This window comes from Cebus imitator, unplaced genomic scaffold (assembly GCF_001604975.1).
Source record: "Cebus imitator isolate Cc_AM_T3 unplaced genomic scaffold, Cebus_imitator-1.0 Scaffold16, whole genome shotgun sequence".
Lineage (NCBI taxonomy): Eukaryota > Metazoa > Chordata > Mammalia > Primates > Cebidae > Cebus > Cebus imitator.
The window spans coordinates 2,122,439-2,147,684 of NW_016107331.1; the positions used below are offsets into that span (position 1 = coordinate 2,122,439).

General features: G+C 33.6%; 1 protein-coding gene across 4 annotated transcripts in view; it reads right to left on the reverse strand.

Moving 5' to 3' along the window:
• The window catches only part of SSBP2 (single stranded DNA binding protein 2), a 316,425-nt gene that overhangs the window by 80,420 nt on the left and 210,759 nt on the right, over positions 1-25,246 (reverse strand). For 2 of the 4 annotated variants that reach the window (XM_017507723.2, XM_017507742.2), the window contains exon 5: positions 10,869-10,958. The exons of the other annotated variants lie outside the window; for them this stretch is intronic. In XM_017507723.2, the coding sequence (XP_017363212.1) occupies positions 10,869-10,958 (90 nt within the window). The remainder of the gene's footprint in view (positions 1-10,868; positions 10,959-25,246) is intronic. 4 annotated transcript variants of the gene reach the window in all.

The window sequence follows — 25,246 nt, forward strand, 5'->3', positions numbered from 1 at the left end:
GTAGAGACGGGGTTTCACCATGTTGACCAGGATGGTCTCGATCTCTTGACCTCGTGATCCACCCGCCTCGGCCTCCCAAAGTGCTGGGATTACAGGCTTGAGCCACCGCGCCCGGCCCATTTTCCTAATTTCTTAGAGTGTCCTGGGATCCATCATTGCACAGCTTCTTGTTTCCATCTATGCTCACTAGCTTGTTGATGTCATCTAGGCTCATAGCTTCAACTAGAATCCATATGCTAGTGACTCTCAGAATTATATCTCTAGTTCAAGCCTCAAACCCAAAAGTCCAGCCTCTCACATCTTGTTACCTACTCAAAGCCTCTTGCATGTGTAACAGCTATCACAATCTTAACAAGTTCACAATTAAGCTTCTGATATTCCATCTCACACCTCCTCATGAAGTTTCACACACATCAGTAAACATCAACTCCATTCTTCCAACTGAACAGGACAAAAGCTTTGCATTCATCCTTGACTTGTCTTTTTATCTCATCAACACATATTCAAACCATCATCAAAATCTGTTGGCTCAAAATTGACAAATGACATCTAATTAAACATAAGAACTCCTGTACAGCAGAAGAAACTATCAACAGAGGAAACAGACAACCTATAGAATGAAAGAAAATATTTGCAAACTATGCATCTGACAAAGGTCTAATATCCACCAGCATCTATTAATATAAAGCATTTAAACAAGATCACAAGAAAAAACAACTCCATTGAAAAGTGGGCAAAGGATGTGGACAGACACTTTTCAGAGGAAGACATACATGTGGCCAGTAAGCATATGAAGAAAAAGCTCATCACTGATCATTAGAGAAATGCGAATCAAAACCACAATGAGATACCATCTCACAACAGTCAGAATGGCTATTATTAAAATGTCAAAAAATAACAGATGCTGGAGAGGTTGCAGAGAAAAAGGAACACTTATACACTGATGGTGGAAGTGTAAATTAGTTCAACCATCATGGAAAGCAGTATGGTAATTCCTCAAAGAGCTTTAAACAGAACTACTATTTAACCCAGCAATCCCATTATTGGTTAAATACCCAAAGGAATATAAACCAGTCTACCATAAAGACTCATATACTTGCATGTTCATAGCAGCACTGTTCACAACAGCAAAAACATGTAATCAACCTAAATGCCCATTAATGACAGACTGGATAAAGAAAATGTGGTACATACACACGATGAAATATTATGCAGCCATTAAAAAGAAAGAATCAGGTCATGTCTATTCCAGGAACACAGATGGAGCTGGAGGCCATTATCCTTAGCAAACTAATGCAGGAACAGAAAAACAAACACCACATATTCTCCCTTACAAATGATCAGAACTCATGGACACAAAGAGAGAAGAACAGATACTGGGTCCTTCTAGAGGGTGAAAGGTAGAAGGAGGAAAAATACCAGAAAAATAAATATTGGGTATCAGGCTTAGTACCTGGGTGACAAAAATCTGTACAACAAACCCCTGTGACACGAGTTTACCTATACAACAAACCAGCACATGTACCCCTGAATCTAAAATAAAAGTAAAAAAAATCTGTTGGCTCTAGTATCAAAATATATAATCGAATCACTTCTCACCACTGCTACCTCCTTGGTGGTATAATAATCTCGTCAAATTTTTGAAATGACATGCAAACTGCACTCCTTGTTTCCACACTTTATTCCAACAGACGAATCTCTATGTGCAGCCAGAATGCTGTTAAAACCCACCACTCAGAGGAAAATCCAAAGTCCCTGCAATAACCTGCAAGGTTCTACTTGACTTGGATTTCTGTTATCTATGACTTCATATCCAGCAATTCTCCCCAGCTGATGCTCTACTTTATCTACCCAGGCTACCTTATTGTCCCTTGAAAAAACTGGTCATGCTTTGAACTGGAGGCCTTTGCACTTGGTTGTCCCTTAACCTAGAGCACTTTTCCCCCAGATATTACATGGTTTATTTCCTCCTGTCCTTCAGGTCTTTACTCAAATGACATCTTTTGGATGAGCCCTTTTCTGGCCACCCTATGCAAAACTTTTGCAATGCTGCCTATTTTCCTTTTCTGTTTATTTCTCTCCCTAACTCTTATCACAACTAACATATCATATATTTTAAAATAATTATTTATTTTGCTTATCGACTGTTTCCCTTAGTAAGCTAAGTTCTATGAGGGCAAGAATTTCTATTTGTCTTGTTCACTGTAGTGACTCTGATATGAGTGGCGGTGCGGGGGCAGGCAATAAATATTTGTTGCTAAATGTCACTGTCAATCTTGGCCAGTGATCCTCAAATTTTAGTTTGTAAGACTCAGTTGTTAAAAACAAAATAAACAAGAAAACCATAACATAAACCAAAGGATTTGTGGCCCCACACTTCCTAACCCCAAGAATTCTAGTCCCCTAAGAGTTGGGTGGCTCCCAGGACTCTTGCAATAGTCCACAGAACCCCCTTAGAGAAACGCTGGTCCTTCCTTTTGATCTCTCATAGGGTATCTCTTACCACATTCATGTAGAACAGAAATAGGGAAATTATGGCTCTCGGGCCAAATCTTGTGAACCACCTGTTTTTTTTGTAAATGAAGTTTTACTGAAACACAGCCATGCTCTTTAATTTATTAATTTACATAGTGTCTATGGCTGCTTTTATGTGCAATCAAGCTGAGTGGTTGCAAGAGACCGTGTGGCCTGCAAAGCCCAAACGATTTTCTATTTGGCCCTTCACAGAAAAATTTTGTTGACCCCTGACATAGAACATTAGACAAAGTATTCCTGAATACTACCTAATAATAAGTTATTCTTTTTTAAAAAAGCTAAAGTCTTTCTAATGTATGCTTAAGACAAATCTATTCCATCTAAATAAGTAATTGATAATATACTTAATAACCTGTTCCTTTTCTTTAATTCCCCCAAGAATGTGGAGCATTTTTGTTTCTGTAACCAATACTAAAAGAAAACTAAACTAAAATTGTGTTATAAAAAGGCTTTACATATTTACAATTTGCTCTATGTATTTTATTAGCAAGAAACTTTAATAAAAACTACAGTACTCTGGGAAGAATTTTCAATACTATTTTCTAAAGAAAAACTAAAATTTCAGATGATCTGAACAATAGCTAGGCTCTTATCTCAGATGTGATTTTAAACTATGATGCTTTATTGTTTCATAAATGCCTTGGACATTTGGCTTGCAAGAGTAGCATGAAAGTGAAAGGAAAGCCAAATGCTGGTCTAGAATGACCAACCCAGGTTTCTCCTAAATACTCAGTTTGGCAAACAAGTAAACAACAAAAATTGGGTTTCTAATAGGAAAGTGTTTCATTTGATTCTAACTGGAAAACCCAGGTAGACTCTGAATACCCAGCACTCCCTTCTTTTGCTCTCTATCCATCCAGTTACTGCTGTAGGGTCTTTAGTTGCCTGAAATGCAATTTAAAAAAATCTTACTTAGTTACTCAAGCTGAGCAGTTTTAATTTGTTCTAATAGTTGAGGCCAGAAAAACTATTACCACAACTGCAGGACAGACAGCATTATCAAAGGCAGCAGCTGTCAGGCACCTTTATTTTTTTTAGTTGCTTTTATCTTTCTACCAGGGAAAGATTTGCTCTATTTTCAATATTTAGAATCTCTGTTCTTTAAAGATTCAGAATTATATTTTTAAGAAAATTGAACTTAATTTTTATTTCTTGAGCTTTAATAAATAAGCCACCTTCCTCACCTCTACTATCTAAATCCTGGGCGTATTTAATTCTGAGAAATACTATTTCTAATGTCTGAATTTTTAAAACTACATATATTAATGCTGTTAGTCTAGTCTAATAACTTAATTCTACTTGAGATTTTCAGTACCCTCCTCATTCAAACTAAGAAGGATATAACAAGTAATCTTTTGGCTCATTTATCTAAAATCTAAGATGATATCTATAACTTCTCTGAGAGGGAAAGGGAATTTCTCCTGGCTTAAAGTACTTTCTAAAACTAATTTCTGAAACAGCCATAGTCAGGAAAGATAAGAATAAACGCAAACCACTGGAAGTCAAGGTAATACCAAGACTAATTTAAACACAAGGAAATCAAGAAGGCATATAGACCATTTAACTACATGTATGTAAATGGCTGGTTTAGAAAGCTGAATAGGAATAGCAGAGTAGATGAATATAGATATTAAGGTATCTTCAAAACGCAGAATTTATTTCTGAAAATAAACATCTATCTCCCAAAAACATTTAACCAGGACTTGTAAAACCATTTATTATTGGTCTTCTTTTTCAGTTTTGAGTGTTAGATTAAATAATTATTTTTCTCAGTTTTGATTCTTTTTCTTTTAAAGTATCAAAAATATTGTACACTTGGAGATTTTTGTCCTTGTTGCTCTATGAATGTCATTTATATTGAGCCTTTCCTAGTCAATAATACCACCATGGAGAAAAGAGGAAATTTCTTACTATTTTTTTTTCTTATTGCGTTATTACTATGTCAAAGCATTAGGTCAGCTTGCTACAGTGCAGCCTTGCTAAAAATAGAACTTCTGGAAAAAAGGCCCTGAACAAGTGGAGACATCTGCAAACTACCACTAGATGGCAAGGCAGCTTTACCGCTGCCAATTTTAGGCCTGCAAACAAAAAATGACTTACAAACCTGCTGTCACATATTTTTTACTCTATCAGAGTTTCATTCTACTTAGATTTTAAAATATGAATGATCATCTTGGTCTGAAACTAAATTACTTGGTATCCTTTATCATTAACATGTATTTATAATCTTATCCACGTCAAAGTCTTAAATTTACAACCCAACATCAACATATTATCAGTTTTCAACAGTTTCAGCTAATAATACTAAAGATCTAGAGACTAAAATATAGTAAATATATCAAGATGAAAATCAAAATACATGATAAAAGAGAACAAAGGTCTATACAGAGCTCAAAATTAGATATTTACAGGTATATCCCAGATTAGTAACAGACTCAAAGATGTTATCCACATTAGCACCTATTAAAAAATTATATTGTGTTTTTATATAAAGGATATAAATGCACTTAGTTATTAGAGTGATAAAGAAGTTATAGTTTCCTTCTTAAAAGTTTTCTTCTGGTAAAGAACATAAAGTAGGAAAAAACATTTTTACCATCCTCAACATTTTTTTGGTTAAAATAAGAAATGTCCATTGCATTAATGTTCTATAGGTTATAGTAAATTCACAACAGAAGCTTCCTTATTACTTATCCATAAAATTACAGAACTGTACAAGGTAACAGAGTTAATAATGTAATTTTTTAAAACAAAAGAATTAGTATTTTTGTGTTATTTAGTGCATTTTATTAATAGTAAATTATTTTGATCATTATACATAAGTGAGAAGAAAATCCACTTGGTGTAACGAATACTGCTGCCTATTTCAATATTGCAGAAATCAAAGCTCTTTGCCTATCTTTTTGTATAAAAGCCATGAAAATGAATAAATAGCAAATTGATGTTTTTCATATAAACTCAAATTTCTTAGCATACGATGAAATCTTTGAATAAGACAGGGATATAAAAGTTAGAGTATAAACTCAGTTCTGGGTGCCTACAATAGATAAGTATTCACACTATATCAAGATACTGTATTTTATTCTACAAAAACTGCCAAACTTTTGTTAGATCAATGGCCACATCTACTCTCTTCCCTCTGATCCCAAGCAGCAAGACTTCCCAATTTAAAAAGCTTCTCTAGGTCATTCATCAGTTCCACGGTGTCACTTTGAGGACTTACAGGTTTTCTTATACAAATTACTCATTTGAAAACAGACTCCAAGTAAATAACTAATGTCATACTTTAAATGGCTTTATTTTACTAAATTGGTATCTCCTTTTGCATGTCCAACTAGTCCCACTGATTTTACTCAATTGATTTCCTACTCAGCAACAGAGGCTCTCTCATTTCAATAAAAACATCAAAGTTTAAATATGAACAATGTCACAAATAGACATTAAAGACTGTCTTCCAGAATGGACTTATTAAGTATATGAAGTTATACCATAATTATTTATTTTAGAGTTTTATTCATTGCTATTTTTCAAATGTAGTTGTTACAGATTCACAAGTTCAGAGTTTGTGATCATTCCACTTGCTAACGAATTTAAGTCTATTCTTGTAATGGAAGCGGGAGCTTGTTCTTAATGTAAACAGGAAAAAAAACAGTATGTTTGTCTGTTTAGGAGAAATGTTTCAATGTATTTTTTACAGTATGATCACAAAGTAAGTAGAGCTCAGAACTACTTAGGCTGGGGCCTGATTTGCTAATTATAAATTATTATTCTTTACTTTTATTTATTCACTAATTCTAAAAGGGGAGATCCTTTTTCGGTCTAGTCCATACAAGCTATCTCCAAATAAGCTTTGCATTTACTAAGAATATAAATATAAAATATTCTCATTATCTAAAAAGGTCAAAGGCAACAGGAGGTAATCACCCTTCAGAATTTAGTAGCTGCAACCAGGAGAGGCTGGAAAAACTATTTAGCACTCTTTTGTCTAAGTCTCTTTTGAACCAGGAATTCCCTGGTACTTGAGTCTGGATTTTTGGAGAATCTGAGTCTCTATCCTAGCCAGCCTTCTGGGCCTTGTTACTTGAAGGAGCCACACCCAGTTCTTTTCCAGTTGCTTCCATTCCTCCTTGCCTTGTACTGAACTAATAATCAGGATTGTGCCTGATCTTGGGTATTAGAGTCTCTGAACTGTGAACTGATACTCATTCCAGCTTCTCCAGATTTGGATCACTCTTGGAAGTCAACATTTCTTTGGAACTGGATTAGAAGCTGGAGTCTGAATTTGAATTATTATTGTCTGGTGCTATTTCTATTCATGGAAGGCAGCTACTCCTCATTAACTATATGTATTTTGACACTATGGCCAGAATCACACTAGTTCAGTAACTGCAGGAAACCAATGCTGATATTTAGGACATGCTTGAGTCATCTGATCCCATCATCATAGGTACCAAAAGATAGTAATATCACATGTCTTTTTAAAAATTTTGATACTTTGAGTTTTTTAATATTTTAGAGAGGCATTTCTAGGGAGACATATTTATTTTTTATTTTTTATTTTTATTTTTTTTTTTGAGACGGAGTTTCACTCTTGTTACCCAGGCTGGAGTGCAATGGCGCCATCTCGGCTCACCGCAACCTCCGCCTTAGGGAGACATATTTAAATGTTGAATAGAGGAAAAAAGTACTTGGGATTAGCTGAAATACTTTGCCTAGATTAACAGGAATGATTTGTGTATCAAATTCGAATATATCTGAAACTTTTTCAATCTCCTGTCTTTCATTACTCAGATAAAGACACTAAACTTATCCAGAGACCCAAAATAGAAATCTCAGAATTATCCTTGATTCTTGTCTCTCTCTTCTATCCTAACTTTGGTTAATTAAGGCCTATCAAACATAACTATGAACTGTTTATTCCTTTCTAATTCTACTACCACTGATCTTGAATCAGTTCAGAAAGTCTCCTCTTTGAGCTGCTATCATAGCCAACCTACTAACACTGCTGCATTCATAATGGCTTATTCTTTTGTTCATCTTTTAAATATTAGTGTTTTTTGTAGTTCAGTTGTATGTTCTCTTACCCTCTCATTCTGTACTTTCTCCTTGGACAATTCATCTACCCCTGAGGATTCAAGTATCCTTAATATTATATGGTCCTGCAATTTTTATCTCTAGTTTAGATTACTGTCCTAAATCTCAAACCTAGGACAGATCTATCAGCTTAATAGACATGTTTAATTGGAGGACTCATGGGAACCTCATCTGTCCCACTTCAAAACTATTTTACATTTTGTGGTCTCTAAGCTCAGAAAATGGTACCTACATCTGCCCAGATTAGAGCCAGAAACAAGAATATTATCCTTGAATTCTCCTATTTTGCATTATCTTGCATTTATCTGTCTCTCAAATCTATTCACATCTCTCCATACTTAGTAGTTAAGGCCATCATTAAATTTCACTGGAGTACTGTAAAAGACTCCTAAATTATCTCCCTATCTTCAGACTTGTTCCTCTGCAATTCTGTCTACACAATGTAGCTGGAGTGATTTTTCTAAAAATGCAAATATGAACATGTCTGTCTCCTGCTTAAAGTCCTCCAGTAGTTACTACTGCCTTTAGGATCAAGTTCAAACTCTACTAACCTACAAGGCCCTTATAGTCCCTCTCAAGCCTTATCACCAGCTACTCTCCCTTTAGCTAATTAAGTTTCAGTTTTCCTTGGTCTCTCTCTCTCTTCTTTTCACTCTGGGTCTTTGTAAATTCTTTCTTTCTTCCTAGAGTTCTTCCCCTCTTTTCCTTTGCCTAACTTGTAACTCATCCTTAAGTGCCAAATTAGATTTCATTTACTATTTTGATAATGCTTTTCTGACTATGCATCTCCCAAGATTTGGTTTGGTGGTCTTCTGATTTGCTCTAAGACCACACTTCATCCATTATCTACAGCCATTTTTTTTTTCTATACTGTAATGGCCTCTTCTCTCATTCATCACATTGTAGGGGTTTTTGAGGGCAGGGATTTTGTACACAACCCTCCCACAGGTGGCTCACAGAGCCTGAATCCACTGTATGGTAAGAATTCAGGTCATTGCCCTTCCTAAAGAGCTCTGATGGTTCCTAATGAATAGGCTCAAGTTCTTAACATGTGCCATGCTACAGCATATCTTTCCAATTTCATGTCTTGGAACTCCGGCCTACCCTCCCCCTTACCTTCTGTATGTATTATTCTGAACACCTCTGCACAGATAATTTTGATGCAGTCACACTTTTGCTTATACTGTTCTGACTTTCTGAAATGTAATTCCTCTGCTTACTTTGGTGGACAAGGTTTTCCATACTACTCTTATCTCCAACTCAGACAGATTTAATGGCTCTCTCATCTAGGTCATCACAGAACTTTAAACTTTACTCTTTTACCACACATATTTCACTCTACTATAGTTAATTGTTTTTAATAATGCCTTACGGGCTATACAGTAAGCTTCAGGAAGGTACGCACTACACCTGCTCATTTTTAGATGCCTATGACAGTGCCTGGCATATAGCAGTACTCAAAATATTTATCACATTGGAAAAACTAAAAGCTGTTTCAATGGCTCTTACTGAGACTTTGAGACAGAAGATAGGTAAGGGGAGAATGGTTCATTCCACAAAATGTGAAAATGAAAGTGTATGGATCTATACATCTTGGCTTAACCCTAGAATGAAAGAATCTGGCTTCCTCCCCAACCTGCTCCCTCTTTCAAAAGTGTCTCTTAGAGACTTTCAGTAACTCTCTTCTGACGAAATATATATTCTTCTGATTTACTCTGTTAACTCCTACCCATCTTTGGCAAGACAAATAAGGGAATAAGAAAAAAATAAAATGAACTGGAAATATTTCATGAAAATCAACTATAAGCCTTAAAAGATAAATTCGATGGCAAAAGTCCAGACTACCTTGATTTGAATCCAAGCCCTGTAACCTTCTGACTTTGTGTAAATCACTTAGCTATCAATGCCTTGGTTTCTCCATCTGTACAGTGGGAATGATAATAATACATACTTTATTTACATCTAGGGGTATTGTGAGGATTACAGTTTATATATGTAAAGCATTTAGAATGAAGCATGGTATATAGTGAGCAGTTATTAAGTGTTAACTTTTATTATCAGTATCTTAAATGATGGTGGTTTAATTAATAATCAAGTTATAGTCTATTTCTAGATTATAGGAAAGGGGCCCCATGACAGAATGTGAGCTCTAAGAAGACTTTTCTGAACTACTTGTGTATTAATACAGAGTAGCTGAACATATAAGCATGTCCTAAAGGTCTGGAGTCAGAACTCTGTTTTAACTAAGACCTTTTGATTCAATTGACATATTTTGGAAAATTATTTACAATTTTATTTCTTTATTTTCACATTTATAAGTATATTGATGACCCTGCAATAATGGTGTGAATTAGCTAACAAATGACTATGAAAAACTCTGAAAATACAAAACTGAAGTGACAAATTAGTTTATAAGTACCTAATGTAATTCATTAATAATACAGCATATTACCTGAGGTCCTGTAATGCTTTTCAACTCTAGTTCTTAGCTCCTAAGTTCTTAATTTTTTCAAAGGGTATTATAAAATTAACTATTATTAATTTAAAAATAAATTTCAGAATTTATTTTGGTTAGAGTTAGAAAATGTCAGATTTAAGAAGTGGATGCTGTAAAATTTTTATAAGTTAAATAATGTATTGTCATTGTAAAATTGTTATCATCATTGCTAAAATAATTGGTCTTATTAAAATTTAAGAATACTCACATATATTTGAAATCTGATCTTAAAATATTATATAATATCAATACAAATTCCAGCTTAAAAGCCCCAGAGATAATTCTTAAACATATTTTGATATAGCCTGTAATTCTCGATAAATTAATAGATTATAATTTAGCTATATTTTGAAAGTGCAGCCAAATCTTGATTATCCTGTCTGTAGGGATATGGATAGCTTATACAGTTAAATATCCATCTCTTTCCAGAACCTCATATTTAGTCTGTTCTCCCACAAAATATTTACCACAATTAATTTAATGGGCCAATTTGTATTTCTCAACTCCTTTTCTTTCTTAATTGAACAACAAAATGACTAAGTAAATAAATATATAATCTAACAACAAATAAAACATAAGAAGAAAGCGATATAATAGATAACCAGTCTGAATAATCAAGAGTTAGCTACACATTATTGTTTATCTTAAGAATTAAAATAGCCTCATCTTCCTTCATATCTTTAATAAAATCAAACAGGAGTTCCTATGCCTTAACATTCCTAGTCAGAGTTTCTCTGAGTACCTGAAAGAACCCTGGTGGTACAGGACCTACTGGCATGCCATCTCCTGGGGGAATGTTTCCTAGCACTGGACTGGGAGCTGCTGCAGCACTCTGCAAAGAATAAAGGAGAAACAAACCTGTATCATTACAGAGAAGGCACAAAACCAAAGACTAATGATAATAGCTTGTAGGAAGGGATGCTTTTTCATTCCTGGGAACAAATATTAGTAATTTTCCCCATCCTAGAAGTAAACTGAGATATAACAGTTTAGTATATGACTACTTAAATTAGTTGGTTTTAACAAGTCTCTTCAAACTTTGTGAAGTCAAAGAACTTTAGGTATATTTTGATGATATAGTAAATGCAAATAGCAGTATGAAAAAACAGTAAAAGCTTTGAAACAAATGCTTTATTTTAAGGCACAGGCACCTGAAATGGCAACATCAAAAGCAAATAGGTAAATAAATAGGTAAAAAGTTTAAAGATGGTGGGTGGTTGTAGGAGTTGACAAAAATAATTCTTTTTTTAGATTATGCTTTTATATCATAAACAAGTATAATTAATTTTCTGCCTATAGGTGGCAACACTTACATTATTCATTTTCTGATATACCACATAACTGGTAGTCAAAATATATAGGGTGGTGAGGGCATAGAAGTAAATAGGGGATTGAATAGGAGAAATAAATTAGATTTGGAGAAAATAGTCTCACATAAATTATGGAAAAAATCAAATTGAAAACTTCAAAGTCTACTTCACCTGCAAATTATTTCATGAAATCCTAGAATTTTATAAAATAGGAGTATCAAAAACTTTGGGTTAGACTCTTTGTAATAAAATCAAGATTATAGATTTAATACTTACATTGGGCAGTAATACACACACTGTTCTACAATCATAGATTTCATACTTCAACCTGATTAGACATATTACAAATACTAAAAGCAGTCAAGAAGGGATCAGAAATATGCTGAAGATAGATCAGTTTGAATTGAACAGCTCTTCTATGAAGAAAAATCAAAGCAAATCCTGTATCTAGTGAATCTGTTGTGCTAGCTTAACCTACATTTCAGGGTATTCATTCATGCATTAATATTCCACTATAAGATGTAAAATCTCAGTATGTTTGTAGCACACATTTCCCAGTACATAAATTGATAAAAAAATACTAAATATGTTTAAAGTACTGACAGTTATTAATAATTAAGGCAAATTATTTTAGTATTTCCTGAAGAAGTCTAGATTTAAATGTGATTATCTGAAATGTTGCTTACCTATGAATGTCAAAATTTTAAACTTCTGATAAGGCATATGAATATAAAAGAAGAAACAGTATTTCTTAGTTTTTATGATGAAATATTAATCTATTATTTTATGAAAAAACATGCAATTTCAATTAGTGTATATTAATGAAATACCTACCATTTATCAGTTATTGCTCTATTGAGCTTTATATAGCAACACTCATGTTTTTAAAAAATGAGAAGCAAATTGCTTTTTTGCATTTTAACTAAACTTGTGTAAAATTTTAATACAACAATGTTAGAGTAAGAAGAAAAAATACCATTAAATACAACTTCTTTTACTTTAAATAAATATTGTGACCAGATCTAGGAAGAAACATTTTATCTATATATTTAAGGCTAACATTTACTGTCATGTAGAAGTTGCTCTTAGTATGAAAGCTAGACATAGCCTATCACTATTGTTCTAATTAACTGCAGAGTAGAAAATTGTTCTACAATAAAAAGACATATTAAAAAGGACAAATTTGGAAAGCACACTCACCTGTACTTTCAAAGGTATACTATAACCCTGAGCATGTGTACCAAGTGATGAAACAGAATTTACTGAATTATTGCAAGTTTTTAGTGGAGCTCAGAGATATAATTTCTCCCTCAATTCCAGTGCTTAAGAAGTATATAAAATATGTTTTTTTCCTATTTATAGGAATAGACTTTTGTATTCATTTGTAGCTGAACTAAAATTCAACAGGTAAGGATGCTGGCAAAGAAACATGTGAAATTCACAGTTAAATATTTGACTAACTGCTTATATATTTTTTCTTTTTTGGCAGGTTACATTGTTTGAAGGTATAGCATATGCTAGGTGGGTAGGTTTTTCTTCAAAGTTCTTCATTATATGTATTTCCTGTGGTTTTTTTTTTTTCCTGCTATTATTTAAAAGCAAAACAAAATTAATCATTTGGATGAAGATTTAAGCAAGTTAAACCTTTAAAATGGCTTCCAAATTTTCATCTTATGCCTTTAAACTTATTTAATAAATTCAATAATAATATTGAATTTATTTTCTCTTCTTGTAGTTAAGGACTTTTCGCTTTGTAATATAGCAGTTAATATAATGGGAAAAAAAATCTTTGCCCTCATAAAGTCAGCATTCTAGTGAGGGAAGAAAGACAATGAGTAAAACAAATCAAATATATTTATCCATGATCTAAGAAGAAAAAAGGATGGGGAATAGAGAATTCCCAGTAAAACAGGTAAGAATTATAATTTTAAGTAGGAGAGTCAAGCAATCAGCAAATCAAACAAATGAATGAATCCAGTTACAGTGACTACTAACTAATTTCCTTCCTACATTTCAAGATGTACCAAATTTTTACAGTCTGCACCTATTCCTTCACAGTGGCACAATAATTTTTTGGAGGTTCCTCTTTCTTAATACTCATACTTTAGGCACAATACAAGTATCTTGAAAATAAGAATTTTTATAGCTAGATGATTTATTGTATACAGCATGATGAATTATCTGATATGATAGTAACTTCTAGCCTTGACCTAAGGACACAAAGTGAAGTGTGCTGAATACCGGTAATTATCCAGTACTCCCCATACAAAGCACTAGTCCACAGCATTTTTGGCCCAAACTTCATTTTGTGGACCATGTTTTGTAGCTAAATTATTCATTCACTCTTCTGGGATTTATTGGCAAAGGTAATTCCCTTCTTTACCGTATTACGCAGACTGAGCTTAGGGTACCATTTCATTGGTACACTTTGTTGATCATTAACATATGCTGATAATAAACACTATAGAGGTTCACTAAATGGTACTCCCTGCATTGTAAAAGAGTATATTTCTCAAACTCCCTAACCTGCTAATCTATATACAGTAGCAAATAAATAATGCATGCTTTGAAACTGTAAGGTAAGAAAGAAGTTTTTGGAATTAGAAATTTATTTAGATGGAAGAAGTATCAAATTTCTTGGGTTATGTTGCTGAAATTTCTGAGACTTCTCTCAAGTTTACTTCCAACTTGTGAGTCAAATTTATCCATGATCCATAGAAAGTTGTTGGGCCTGAATCATAAAGCATGTAATGATTACTCTATGATGCTGTGACAAAATCACAAAAGGAGAGCAAACAGTTTAATTATGGTAAGCACTACTAGTAAGCATTAGTTTCACTGAATTTATGTGAATTCCCATTGGAGAAGCATGGAAAATCCTTTACTATATAATATATCCATGACTATTTAGGGGTGGATTTTTATTACAGCTCTCTCTTAAAAGAGAAAAACATATAAATACTATGGGTTTTCAATATTTCCTCTAATTAAACTGAATACATAAGACTTTAGGGCAGATACAACAATATTATCATTAAAAGTGTTTTGTTTCTTTTATCAGATCAATTTGCATGCTCTTCATCATGCACTTCTAGATAACGCATTTTCTAATTGCTCTTGAAGCATTTACTTAGTCATCTGTCCTAAATTTCAAGTTTATTTATTATTATTTTTTTTTGGAGAGTGACTTTACTTCTTTTTTCATTTTTCCAAATCACAAATATAATTTTACTGACTTTATAAATCCAGTATTTTAAATCTGGTGTTCTCAAATCAACTAAAGTATGGAACAATTATTTATTTTCACAAGGAAATATTAAAATGAACTTAAAGAGTTACCAAGGCATCTTTCTTCATGTTTCTAGGTACTTACCTTTTGTTCAGTTTGTATGGTCATTTTCTTCTCTGGAATCTTTTGTGCTTACATCATTCTACCCTTTAAGGAGGCATGAGTCAATATGTTCATGTTATTTATTTCACCATTTCCCATTTTCCCATTTCTCTGAAATGCTATTATACGACTGATTTTTAAAAGTATTTTATTCTTTTTAATTGCCTATTTTCGGAATTTTAGGAACAGAGAAATAGACTCTTATTTTATATTTTTCTCCTGTTAAATAAAAACTTGAAATAAAAGTTAAAAGACTTCTTGTTTTAAATTTAGTTATTATCACTGTTGGTTTCTGGTAGGGAAATAAGTTGTGTGTGTATATATATATATACACACACTTTGTATGAAAGTTTTGAAGCAATGGGCCTTAAATAAAAATTTGTTTAAAAATAAAATTAGGATGCAATTTATTACTAAACACAATTAGTTAGCATTTATCAAGACTCTAGACATTGAATAACTAACAATTTATTTACTAAGAATGCTGGACAACTGGCTGCCTAATTATACGGTAAAGAATCAAGACAGTCCATATTTGGTAAAATAGGAAAAGTAATTTTATGTGTATAAAAACTCATGTATACAACTTTGAAGTCTATGAAGGTAATAATAGAGGAATTAAAATAGTGCTATGATTATTAGAAATTGGAAAGGAGATTAAAGGGACGGTGAGTGGGAACAGGCTGAGCAGGGGATTATAGATTTTCCTTATTAAGCCATCCATACTGTTTTCAAGCTGCTATGGTACCAATGTGTCCCCTCCAAAATTCAGATGTTGCCAATGTTAGTATTTAGAGGGGGCCCTTTAGGAGGTGAGTAGGACATGAGGGTTGCTCCCTTGTGAATGATATTAGATAGTTTATAAAAGGGCTTGCTTGATGGAAGTTCAGTGTAGCTTTCCCTCTGCCATGTGAGGATGCTGTAAGAAAGTCGTCACCAGACCCAGATGCTGGTGCCTTAATCTTGGACTTCCCTGCCTCCTGAACTATGAGAAATAAATTTCTTTATAAATGGCCCCATCTCAAGTATTCTGTTATAGCAGCATAGAATGAACTAAGACATAAGCCATCTACAGGTATTTTTCAAGAAACATTTAAAATAATAATGGTAGGTATCTTATGTTGGCAACTTTAATGCAAAGCACAGTTAAATATTTTGGCTATTGGTTGAAGGCATATTCTTTATCATACTAAAAAACCATCCTTTGCCTAGTACTGTAAAAAACAATTTTTAAAGAAATCAGTTATCAGAAAAGATGCTTTTTGCTTTTTCATTTTTTTAGTATTATTATTTAGTGTTTCTTTTGGGAAGCGTAATATAGGTAATCATATATTGATAGTTTTCTTAAATCATCATTGTATTTCTGAGATAAGTCATGCTTGATCACGCATGATCCTTTTAATAGGCTACTGAATTATATTTGGTAATATTTTATGTAGAAATTTTACATCTCTATTCTCAATAAGACAGGTCTAGAATGTCCTTTGATGTATTATATTTTTCAAGCGTTAGCATCAGGATTATTTTACCTTTTCAAGAGGAATTGATGGTAAATTGTTTTTTATAATGCTCTGAAGAAGTTTACATATAATATGGTATTTACTTACTGAAATGTTAAAAGACACAGCAGTAAAGCAGAAAAACTGCCTTAGACAAAGGCAATTTTGGAAAGAATTATATTTTTATATTTTTTACTTCTCTTTGCTTCAATTTTGTTCATTTAAATTTTCCTAGAACACTTTATTTCACTGAAATATTTAGTTGTCCATATACGCACTACTTTTAAATAATTTGTAAAGGTCTTCTGTAGCAGGTGTGAGAGACATTGCTAAGCAGACCACAAAAATATGTTTTTCCTTTCTTCTACCAGCCAGGCACATGGCATCCCAGCTGTGTTACATTTCTCAGTCCCCTATGTTCTCACCAAAAGTCAGGCTCTTCGTAACGGAACATGAGGAAAAGAAATGTGTCACTTCTAGAACTTTGGTCTTAAGCATTTGTAATGCCCCCTCCTTTCCTTCTCCCATTGTCAGGAACACAAATGTTTCAGAGATCTAATTTCTCCCAGGCAGATAAAAAAAAAAAAAAAAGATGCCTTTTACAATGGCAAAGTACCCACTAGCTTAAGATGACTTTGTGGGGCAGTCTGCCCACCTACCTTGGACAGTCTTTCTGAATTGCAGGTCCCCAGAGATGATGACTTATTTTCTCTCTTCTAAACTGAATTAGCATTCTCATCATTATCTTTGCCAGGAATTGGTCTATTAATTTACTTTTTTTGTTTCATTAACATGTTTACTTCTTTTTAACAAATTAGCATTCTCCTGCCCTTTTAAGGTCTTATTATTTATTTTCAAACATCTTAATTAATGTAGTTGCTATTTTCTCCTCTTTTTTTTTTTTCTTTGAGATAGAGTCTCACTCTGTCGCCCAGGCTGGAGTGCAGTGGTGTGGTCTTGGCTCACTGCAACCTCTGCCTCCTAGGTTCAAGTAATTCTCCTGTCTCAGTCTCCTAATTTTATGGGATTACAGGCATCTGCCACCATACCCAGCTAATTTTTGTGTTTTTAGTAGAGACAGGGTTTCACCATGTTGGCTAGGCTGGTCTTGAACTCCTGACCTCAAATGATCTGCCCTCCTTAGCCCCCCAAAGTGCTGGGATTACAAGTGTGAGCCACCACGCCTAGCCTATTTTCCCCTCTTTTTAAAATCCAAAGAATATAAAACTACCAATTTGGTTCTGAATTTACTTTTGGTTGCATCTGCAAAGTTTGACATTGGTGTTCACAATTTTTTTCTTAAACCATCTAATGATTATAATTTATTTGCCAGTTATTGAATGCAATTGGCAACTAATGTTATAGTAATTCAATTACTTACAAAAAAAAATTAGAACACCAATGTCGACTTTGCAGATGTAATAAAAAATATACTTTAATTAACAAATAGTTGGAGATTTTCTAAATTTGTTTTTTCTAGTTTTCCAAGTGTGGCCAGGTAAGATGTAATATACAATATTTGTATTTATAAATTTATTGAACAATTTTTTGTGGTCTAAAAAATGATCATTCTAATTTCCCATGGATACTTAGTAAATATCCATATTCTCTGTCTACATTTTAACCTATTGGCTTAATATCTTCATATTGTCTCTAACTTTTGTCCCCTGCTCTTTCAAATATATATATAATGCCCACACTGATATTTGTCCATTTCTCCTTGTGCTTCTATCAATGTTTGCCTTACATACTTTAATTCTGCATTCATTAGCACAATGTTTATCTTTATTGTGGATTCTATCCTTTACTAAAAGTGACTTTCTTTTTCATGTTTAGTAATCATTGCCTTGAATCTATTTTGTCCAAAATTAATATTGCAAGCTCAGCTTTCCTTTTGTGTTTGCATAATAAATCATCTCCCATTCATTTATTTTTAAACTTTATGGCTACATTTTATTTAACTGTTCTACTTTTTAGTAGAAAAGTTTATAAAATGCATCTAATAAGATGTCCTTTAAAATTAGAAATAAACAAACTTTCTTTATCCTAAGCTTTAAAGGTATTAAAGTTAAGACAAACAATATTGTTCGCCTATGAAAAATGAAGAAGCTAGCTTATTATTCCTATTCTACGTCTCCCTCTTCCACTTCCCAATCCTATTATAAACATCTGGTGTTTTAAGCATACATTTTTGGTGGTGGTGGTTGTTGAGACGGAGTCTTGCACTGTGGTCCTGGCTAGAGTGCAATGGCATGATTTTGGCTCACTGCAGCCTCTGCCTTCCAGATTCACACAATTCTCCTGCCTCAGGCTTCCGAGTACCTAGATTACAGATACACACCATCACACCTGACTAATTTTTTGTATTTTTAGTAGAGGGAGGGTTTCACTATGTTGGCCAGACTGGACTTGAACTCCTGACCTCGGAATCTGCCCGCCTCAGCCTCCCAAAGTGCTGGAATTACAGGAGTGAGCCACCGCATCCAGCCTACATTTTTGTTTTTATCATCTCCTCTTCAGTAATAACTTCTGAACTTTACCTTCAGTTTTGTAACCATACTCTCAGCATCCAAAATAATAACTTCAATTTTATCTAATTTTTTAATAACATAACTTCACTATGCTTGAGTTTTAATTTTTATACATTTGTTAGTTGGACAGAAAGTATACAGATATTGTTTTCCAAATCCTTATATATAGGCAAGTGTCTTTGATGACTCTCATAAAAACTCTAGTTAACTACTGTTGTCTAGTATTCAGTGTTTCAGAGAAGTCTGATACCATCTTGATGTTTGTTCCTTGGGATATAATCTGTTTTTATCTTGTAAAGATTTGAAGGACATTTTCTTGATACTTATAATTCTCAAATGTTTCAATTATATATTCAGGTATTGATCTCTTTAAATTCCTTACCTGGAATAATATGAACCTTTCCAATGTTCATACTTAGTTTCTTTTTTGTTGTAATGCTGGAAAGTTTGGGGAAAATCTTTTTAGTTAATAGGTGTAAAGAAAAGATCTGGTAAACCTCAAAAGGGTCATTTTTTGCAAATGTTATTAACAACTAGATAAACAGCTGCAATGTTATTGATGACTGGGGAAATATGCTTAAGAATCTTGCCAGAAGGATTTTTACACGTTATTGGTATCATGGGAAACTAGTACACTTGTAGAAATCATATTACATGTATATATCATGTGCTATAAAAATATTAATAAATTTGACTAAGTGACCCTTCTTTTGATACTATATAAACATAAATTCTGAATGAGAAAAACAGTATACATAAAATATGTTCTCTATAATCTATTTACAGTAAGAAATATTCAAAGCAACCAAAAAATTCAGCAGTAATATTACACTTAAATAAATTGTAGTACATCTAAATGATGGAACATGATTCAATCACTAAAAATAATGGTTACAAATGGCATTCTCTGAGAAATATGGGAACCTGTTTGTGATATGATGCCATGCGAAGCACACCAAATACAGAATAGAATGTAACATGATTTTAATTATGCAAACGATAAAAGGTAATTTATAAAAGACTGTAGGTGAATAAATGGTATTACCTTAGAGTGAGGCACCTGAGTAATTTTTTAAATAAAACTTTTATAAACTTTCTGGAATGTCTTATTTCTAACATAAATGAAAACTGTTTACTCACACACACAGACCCCCAGTTTTGTCATTAGCTAGAAAATATGACCACCTATTAACTTTACTTCAGATTAACCTAATCCCTAAAATTTAAGGTTAAATAAAATGCAGGTATGTCTAACTTTAAAATAATTCATTTCAATAAAATATGAAGCATTTTAATTTTTAGACTATTAAGAACAAAATTATCTATTTTTGAAAGTTAAGTACTAGAAAGAACCTAGAAATCATTTACATTATTCCTGGGCATTTGTTTGCACAGGGACACAAGTTTATTTTTAGCACCACATACTCTACCCTGGGCCACTTCATTTAGTCACCCACTCACAGTCTGGAGAACCAGCATCATTGACTGTGCTACTTTTTTTGGTCTGTTTTTAAATCACAAAAATATTTTACATGTTATTTTCACAAAGTATCCACAGAATAGTATTAAATCCCTTAGGCTTCCAAAAGAGCAACAGAGACCTAGAAATAACATGAAAAACCAAAACCAAATCAACAACAACAACAAAAATTCCACAAAGAAGCAGACCTTGAGCATCTAAAAACATATAAAGAGGCAAAGAGTTAGTGATCTAAATATTACAGCTGATATTTGCCATGCAGAAGAAAAAAGAGTGCTCTGATTGGCTGGTAATTTCTACAATATGTAAACTTTTCATAAGGAAGCCACGAAGCATGGGAAGTCTGATAGGCAGAATACAAGAAACCACTCTTGCTACATAAATGCTTTATGTGCAAGAGAAATGCAAAAGGACCCTGATGAAAACAATTATAATTTAATTAAAAGAATGAAAATATTTTAGGATGTGGCCTTTGATTTTCACTGTTAATTTTCAGAATAAGCAGCCATGTTTCACGGTGCAGAAACTGGGCTTCTTGCATTCTGTATTCAGCTTAATGAGAAAAGGTAGATGACAAGAAAAAGTGTAACATAAGCGATTTGTTTCGAGAAAAATGTCTCTGGGTGATATATTCACATTTGTACATGCACCTCAAATATTAGGTGCCTACTATGTGCCTGAGGCTAAGATGTACTGATTCATTATCACACAAAATTCAGAATTTAGTGCAATTACCTCTCAAAATGATTTTTAAAAATGATTTTAAAGTTAAATAGCACATAAAACTTTCTGTTGAAAAATGAAATATAACTGAGATATTTTAGCATTCACATTATATGTTCAGCTCTCAAGAAGCATTTAATGTCTTCGTACAAATTTCAGAGGTTGAGTAAATTGCTATCAGAGCAATAAATCAGCATTACAGCCAAATGGTCAAACTCTAGGCATATATGTGAGCTTCTCCATTAAACACTCCCTATCATCAACACACAGGCAAATAACATTTAGCCAAATACTTAATAAAATAACCTTAAACAGCATTTCAAAATATCATAGTTTAAAGAGAAACACAAGGAAAAGGTGTTAGAAATATTAACAATGTCTCCACTTTCAGAACTTGTAAACGATTATACATTCTGGCCATTCTCTACTTTCTCCTTTTTGATCTCAAAGATGGAAGCCTTTGTCTCTTTCCAACAAACAATTTGATTCATTTTAACAATTCCAGGGCTTCTACTTGTTTGAGAGTCTAGGTATAGTTTAACTATCCTTACTAGTACCTAGTAAGATAAACTGAATAATTATAGTCATCTCTTAGGAAAATTTTTTCCCCTCTGTGGTAGGAAGAATGGCCCCTCAGAGATATCCATTTCCTAATCCCCAGAGCCTGTGAATGTGGGGGCTTCTAGAAGCTTAAGGCAGCCCTACTGATTCCTACAACTATAAGAAACCGAATTTTGCCAACAACCTAAATAAGCTTGAAAGTGAATTCTTCCTGGAGCCTCCAGATAAGACTATTGCACAGGCCCACACCTTGATTTCAACCTTGTGAAACTTGGAGCAAAGAAATCAACCCAGCAAACCCAGGTTTCTGACCTACAGAACTGGGAGACAGACAATAAACTTGTTGTTTTAAGCTGCTAAATTTGTGATAACTTGCTATGGCAGCAATGGAAAACTAACATTCTCCCACTCTTGCTCCTGAATGACTATTTCATTTTGGATAATATTTTTCATGAGTCATCTAGAAACTAGGAAACTATGGATCCTAAAGGTTACTGTACTTGACCTATTGCAGAGTATGTACTTGTTAATTCTACCATTTTGATTAAATCAACTCTCCTTCTGGTTAAAAATAAATCCCAGTTTTTACAAAGCTAAGTGTTGTGGTACCCTTGGTCTCATAGTTCTTTTAATGGCTTTGAATTGTGCCCTGGGTGAATCAGCTTTTTCCTTCCACAGTTAAGAGGGAAGCACAGGGGAGGGGAAGAATGGACACACTGCATCTTTTCTTCAGCTGTTTTACCAGCCCAGACTCTATCTCTGCCTTCCTTTCATTCACAAAGGAATGGCTCTTTAATTATGGACAAGGTCTCACCAAGACTGTAGTGAGGCTAGTTCCTATGGCAGGGAAAATATAAATACAACTGAAACCATAGTTTAAGATTCACCATTCATATCAAAATTTGCTGATGGTCTCTATTTTGACCTTGTACTCTAATTAGGATCTAGCTTGAACCCTTGTGCCAAAAGAAGGTCCACTTCTTTCTTCTATTTGCTAGATTCCCTGACTCAGTTCCCATCCAACTAGATCTGAATGCCTCAGAGACTAGAGCTCTTTTTTTTTTTGGATGTGCTTTTACACAATAGAGCTCATATTTTAAAAAAAACTTTTATTTTAGGTTTAGGGGTACATGTCCAGGTTTGCTATATAGGTAATTTCGTGTCACAGGGGTTTGTTGTACAAATTATTTCATCACTCAGGTACTAAGCCTAGCATGCAGTAGTTATTTTTTTCTGATTCTCTCCCTCCTCCCACCCTCCAACATCAGGACCTCAGTGTCTATTGTTCCCCTCTCTGTGTCCTCATGTTTTCATCATTTAGCACCCACTTATAAGTAAGAACATGTGGTATTAGGTTTTTGGTTCCTGCATTAGTTTGCTATGGCTAACGGTCTTCAGTAGCTCTAATTCTTGAGTTCTTTCCTCATATACTGAGGGAGTGTATCTACCATTGGACTTCCATTTCCACTGCTGAGTCTGCACCACCTGCTGTTGAATTACCTTGATTATCAATAGTTAGTTCAACTGCCTAGATCATCAGGCACTTTTTTTTTTTTTTACTGCCATCTACTCCTGGTGCATAGTTTTTCCCAACTGTAAACCATTCCCACTGTTCATTTTATACCATCCTAATGGTGACTACTTGCACATACCTCTGCCTATTACCTGTATCTCCAAGGCAGTCTATAAGCCCTCCAAGGCAGACCTACTTCCTGCCAATGGTTTGCTGTGGGACCTCTCTCATCTGCTTACTCTGTCATCCTAGAATGGCTGTGTCTTAGAATACAAAGCATACTTGTTCTGATTGCATAAGCACAGCACTTCTATTTAAGAAGTTCTTTAAAGCATCCTTGTCACAGATTACAATCATGAAGGTACAGCTTTGCATCAGTAGCATGAATCATTGTAATTTTGGTTTGTGTGTTGATTTTTCCAGGAAGAAGGTCATCATTACACACTCATCTTCTAAAAATATCACATCCCCTATACGTCAGTAAAAAGTTTACACAAAGGCACATTTCCTCTGAAATAACTTAAAATTTCTGGTTAAGCTTATTTAACAATTTGTTTTGTTGTTTCACCTTTTTCTTTTGAAATTTTTAAAATTAAACTCATAAGAAGAAATTTAAGGTAAAAAAATTCAGTTTTTTCTCCTTCACACTATTGTTAGCATAGATCTTTAACAGTATGCATCTAATGTAACAGATTCCAAAAAGCTATTAAGTTTTATCTAGAACAAATTGTTGAATATTAATATGCTTCATGAGAAATTTTAAATTATTTCACTATATCACAGTATTTTAGGGTGATTTCATCACTAAGTAATACTGAAAGCTTCAAAATGTAATCACCTTTAGTTATTTATCAAGTCTCATATTTCAAATGTTATTACAGATAAAAAGAGATCTTGAAAGTAATTTGAGGCCGGATGCAGTGGCTCACGCCTGTAATCCCAGCACTTTGGGAGGCCAAGGTGGGCAGATCACGAGGTCAGGAGATCGAGACCATCCTGGCCAACATGGTGAAACCCCATCTCTACTAAAAATACAAAAAAAAAAAAAAAATTAGCTGGGTTTGGTGGTACACGCCTGTAGTCCCAGCTACTCAGGAGGCTGAGGCAGGAGAATTGCTTGAACCCAGGAGGAGGAGGTGGCAGTGCTAGTCTAGCGATAGAGTGAGACTCTGACTCAAAAAAAAAAAAAAAAAGGAATTTGAGCAGAAATACTATTATTTAGTTTTAAAAGATGTTATTGTTTCCTTAAAAGTGGTGTAACAGATGGCTTATAAAAGCTACAAAATGAAAATAATAAGATAAATGAAAATACTTTACATTGGTTCCAAACTCGAAAAAGGAGCTAAGTCACTGAACTGGCTTTATAAATCTTTTTTTTTTTTTTTTGGGGGGGGGGAGGTTGTTGTTATTATAGAGTATAACTCTGTTTAATTCTGCCACTGGGTATTAAACTATTTAATTGCTGCCACAAAGCAAAATAAAACAAAGCATTACTATATTTTGGCACATAAAAGCATACAGATTAATGGATACCTAAAAAGGGTGCTTTTATTTCTGTGCAATGTTTTGTAGAGGAGATAATCTAAAAATGCCTTAGCAAAGATCCTACAGATAGTACCCATAAAAATACAGTTAATCAGACTAAAAACATGAGCAATTCAGCAAGTAACTGGAACTTTCTGTTAGAATAGAGAAAGTAAAAAAAAATCATTTTAGAGATTTACTTTAAAAAACAAAAACAAACTCTCATGGGACAGTGGTTGAGACACCTTTAGTCAAATCATCTACCATTTTTTTTTCTCTAACCTTCAACTACAGAGCTCTGTGGTAATCACTGATGTTCAGATATGAAATCTGTAAGATATGCAGTCATCAGAGAAAGACGGTTAACTATAGTTTCAACACAAAGAGCTAATGTGATTGTTTTTTTAAACAAATTTGCCAAATCTTATATTACAAAGGAGTGTATCCCACTAAAGCAGTTACACTGGGCTCTAGAGTCTGTATCCTATGGTATCATTTCTACATGGATTCCTCTTTTGAAACTATCTGCCTTCACATACTGCAGCACATTCTTTTGGATATTCTCAAAATAATAAATCTTCATCCCAA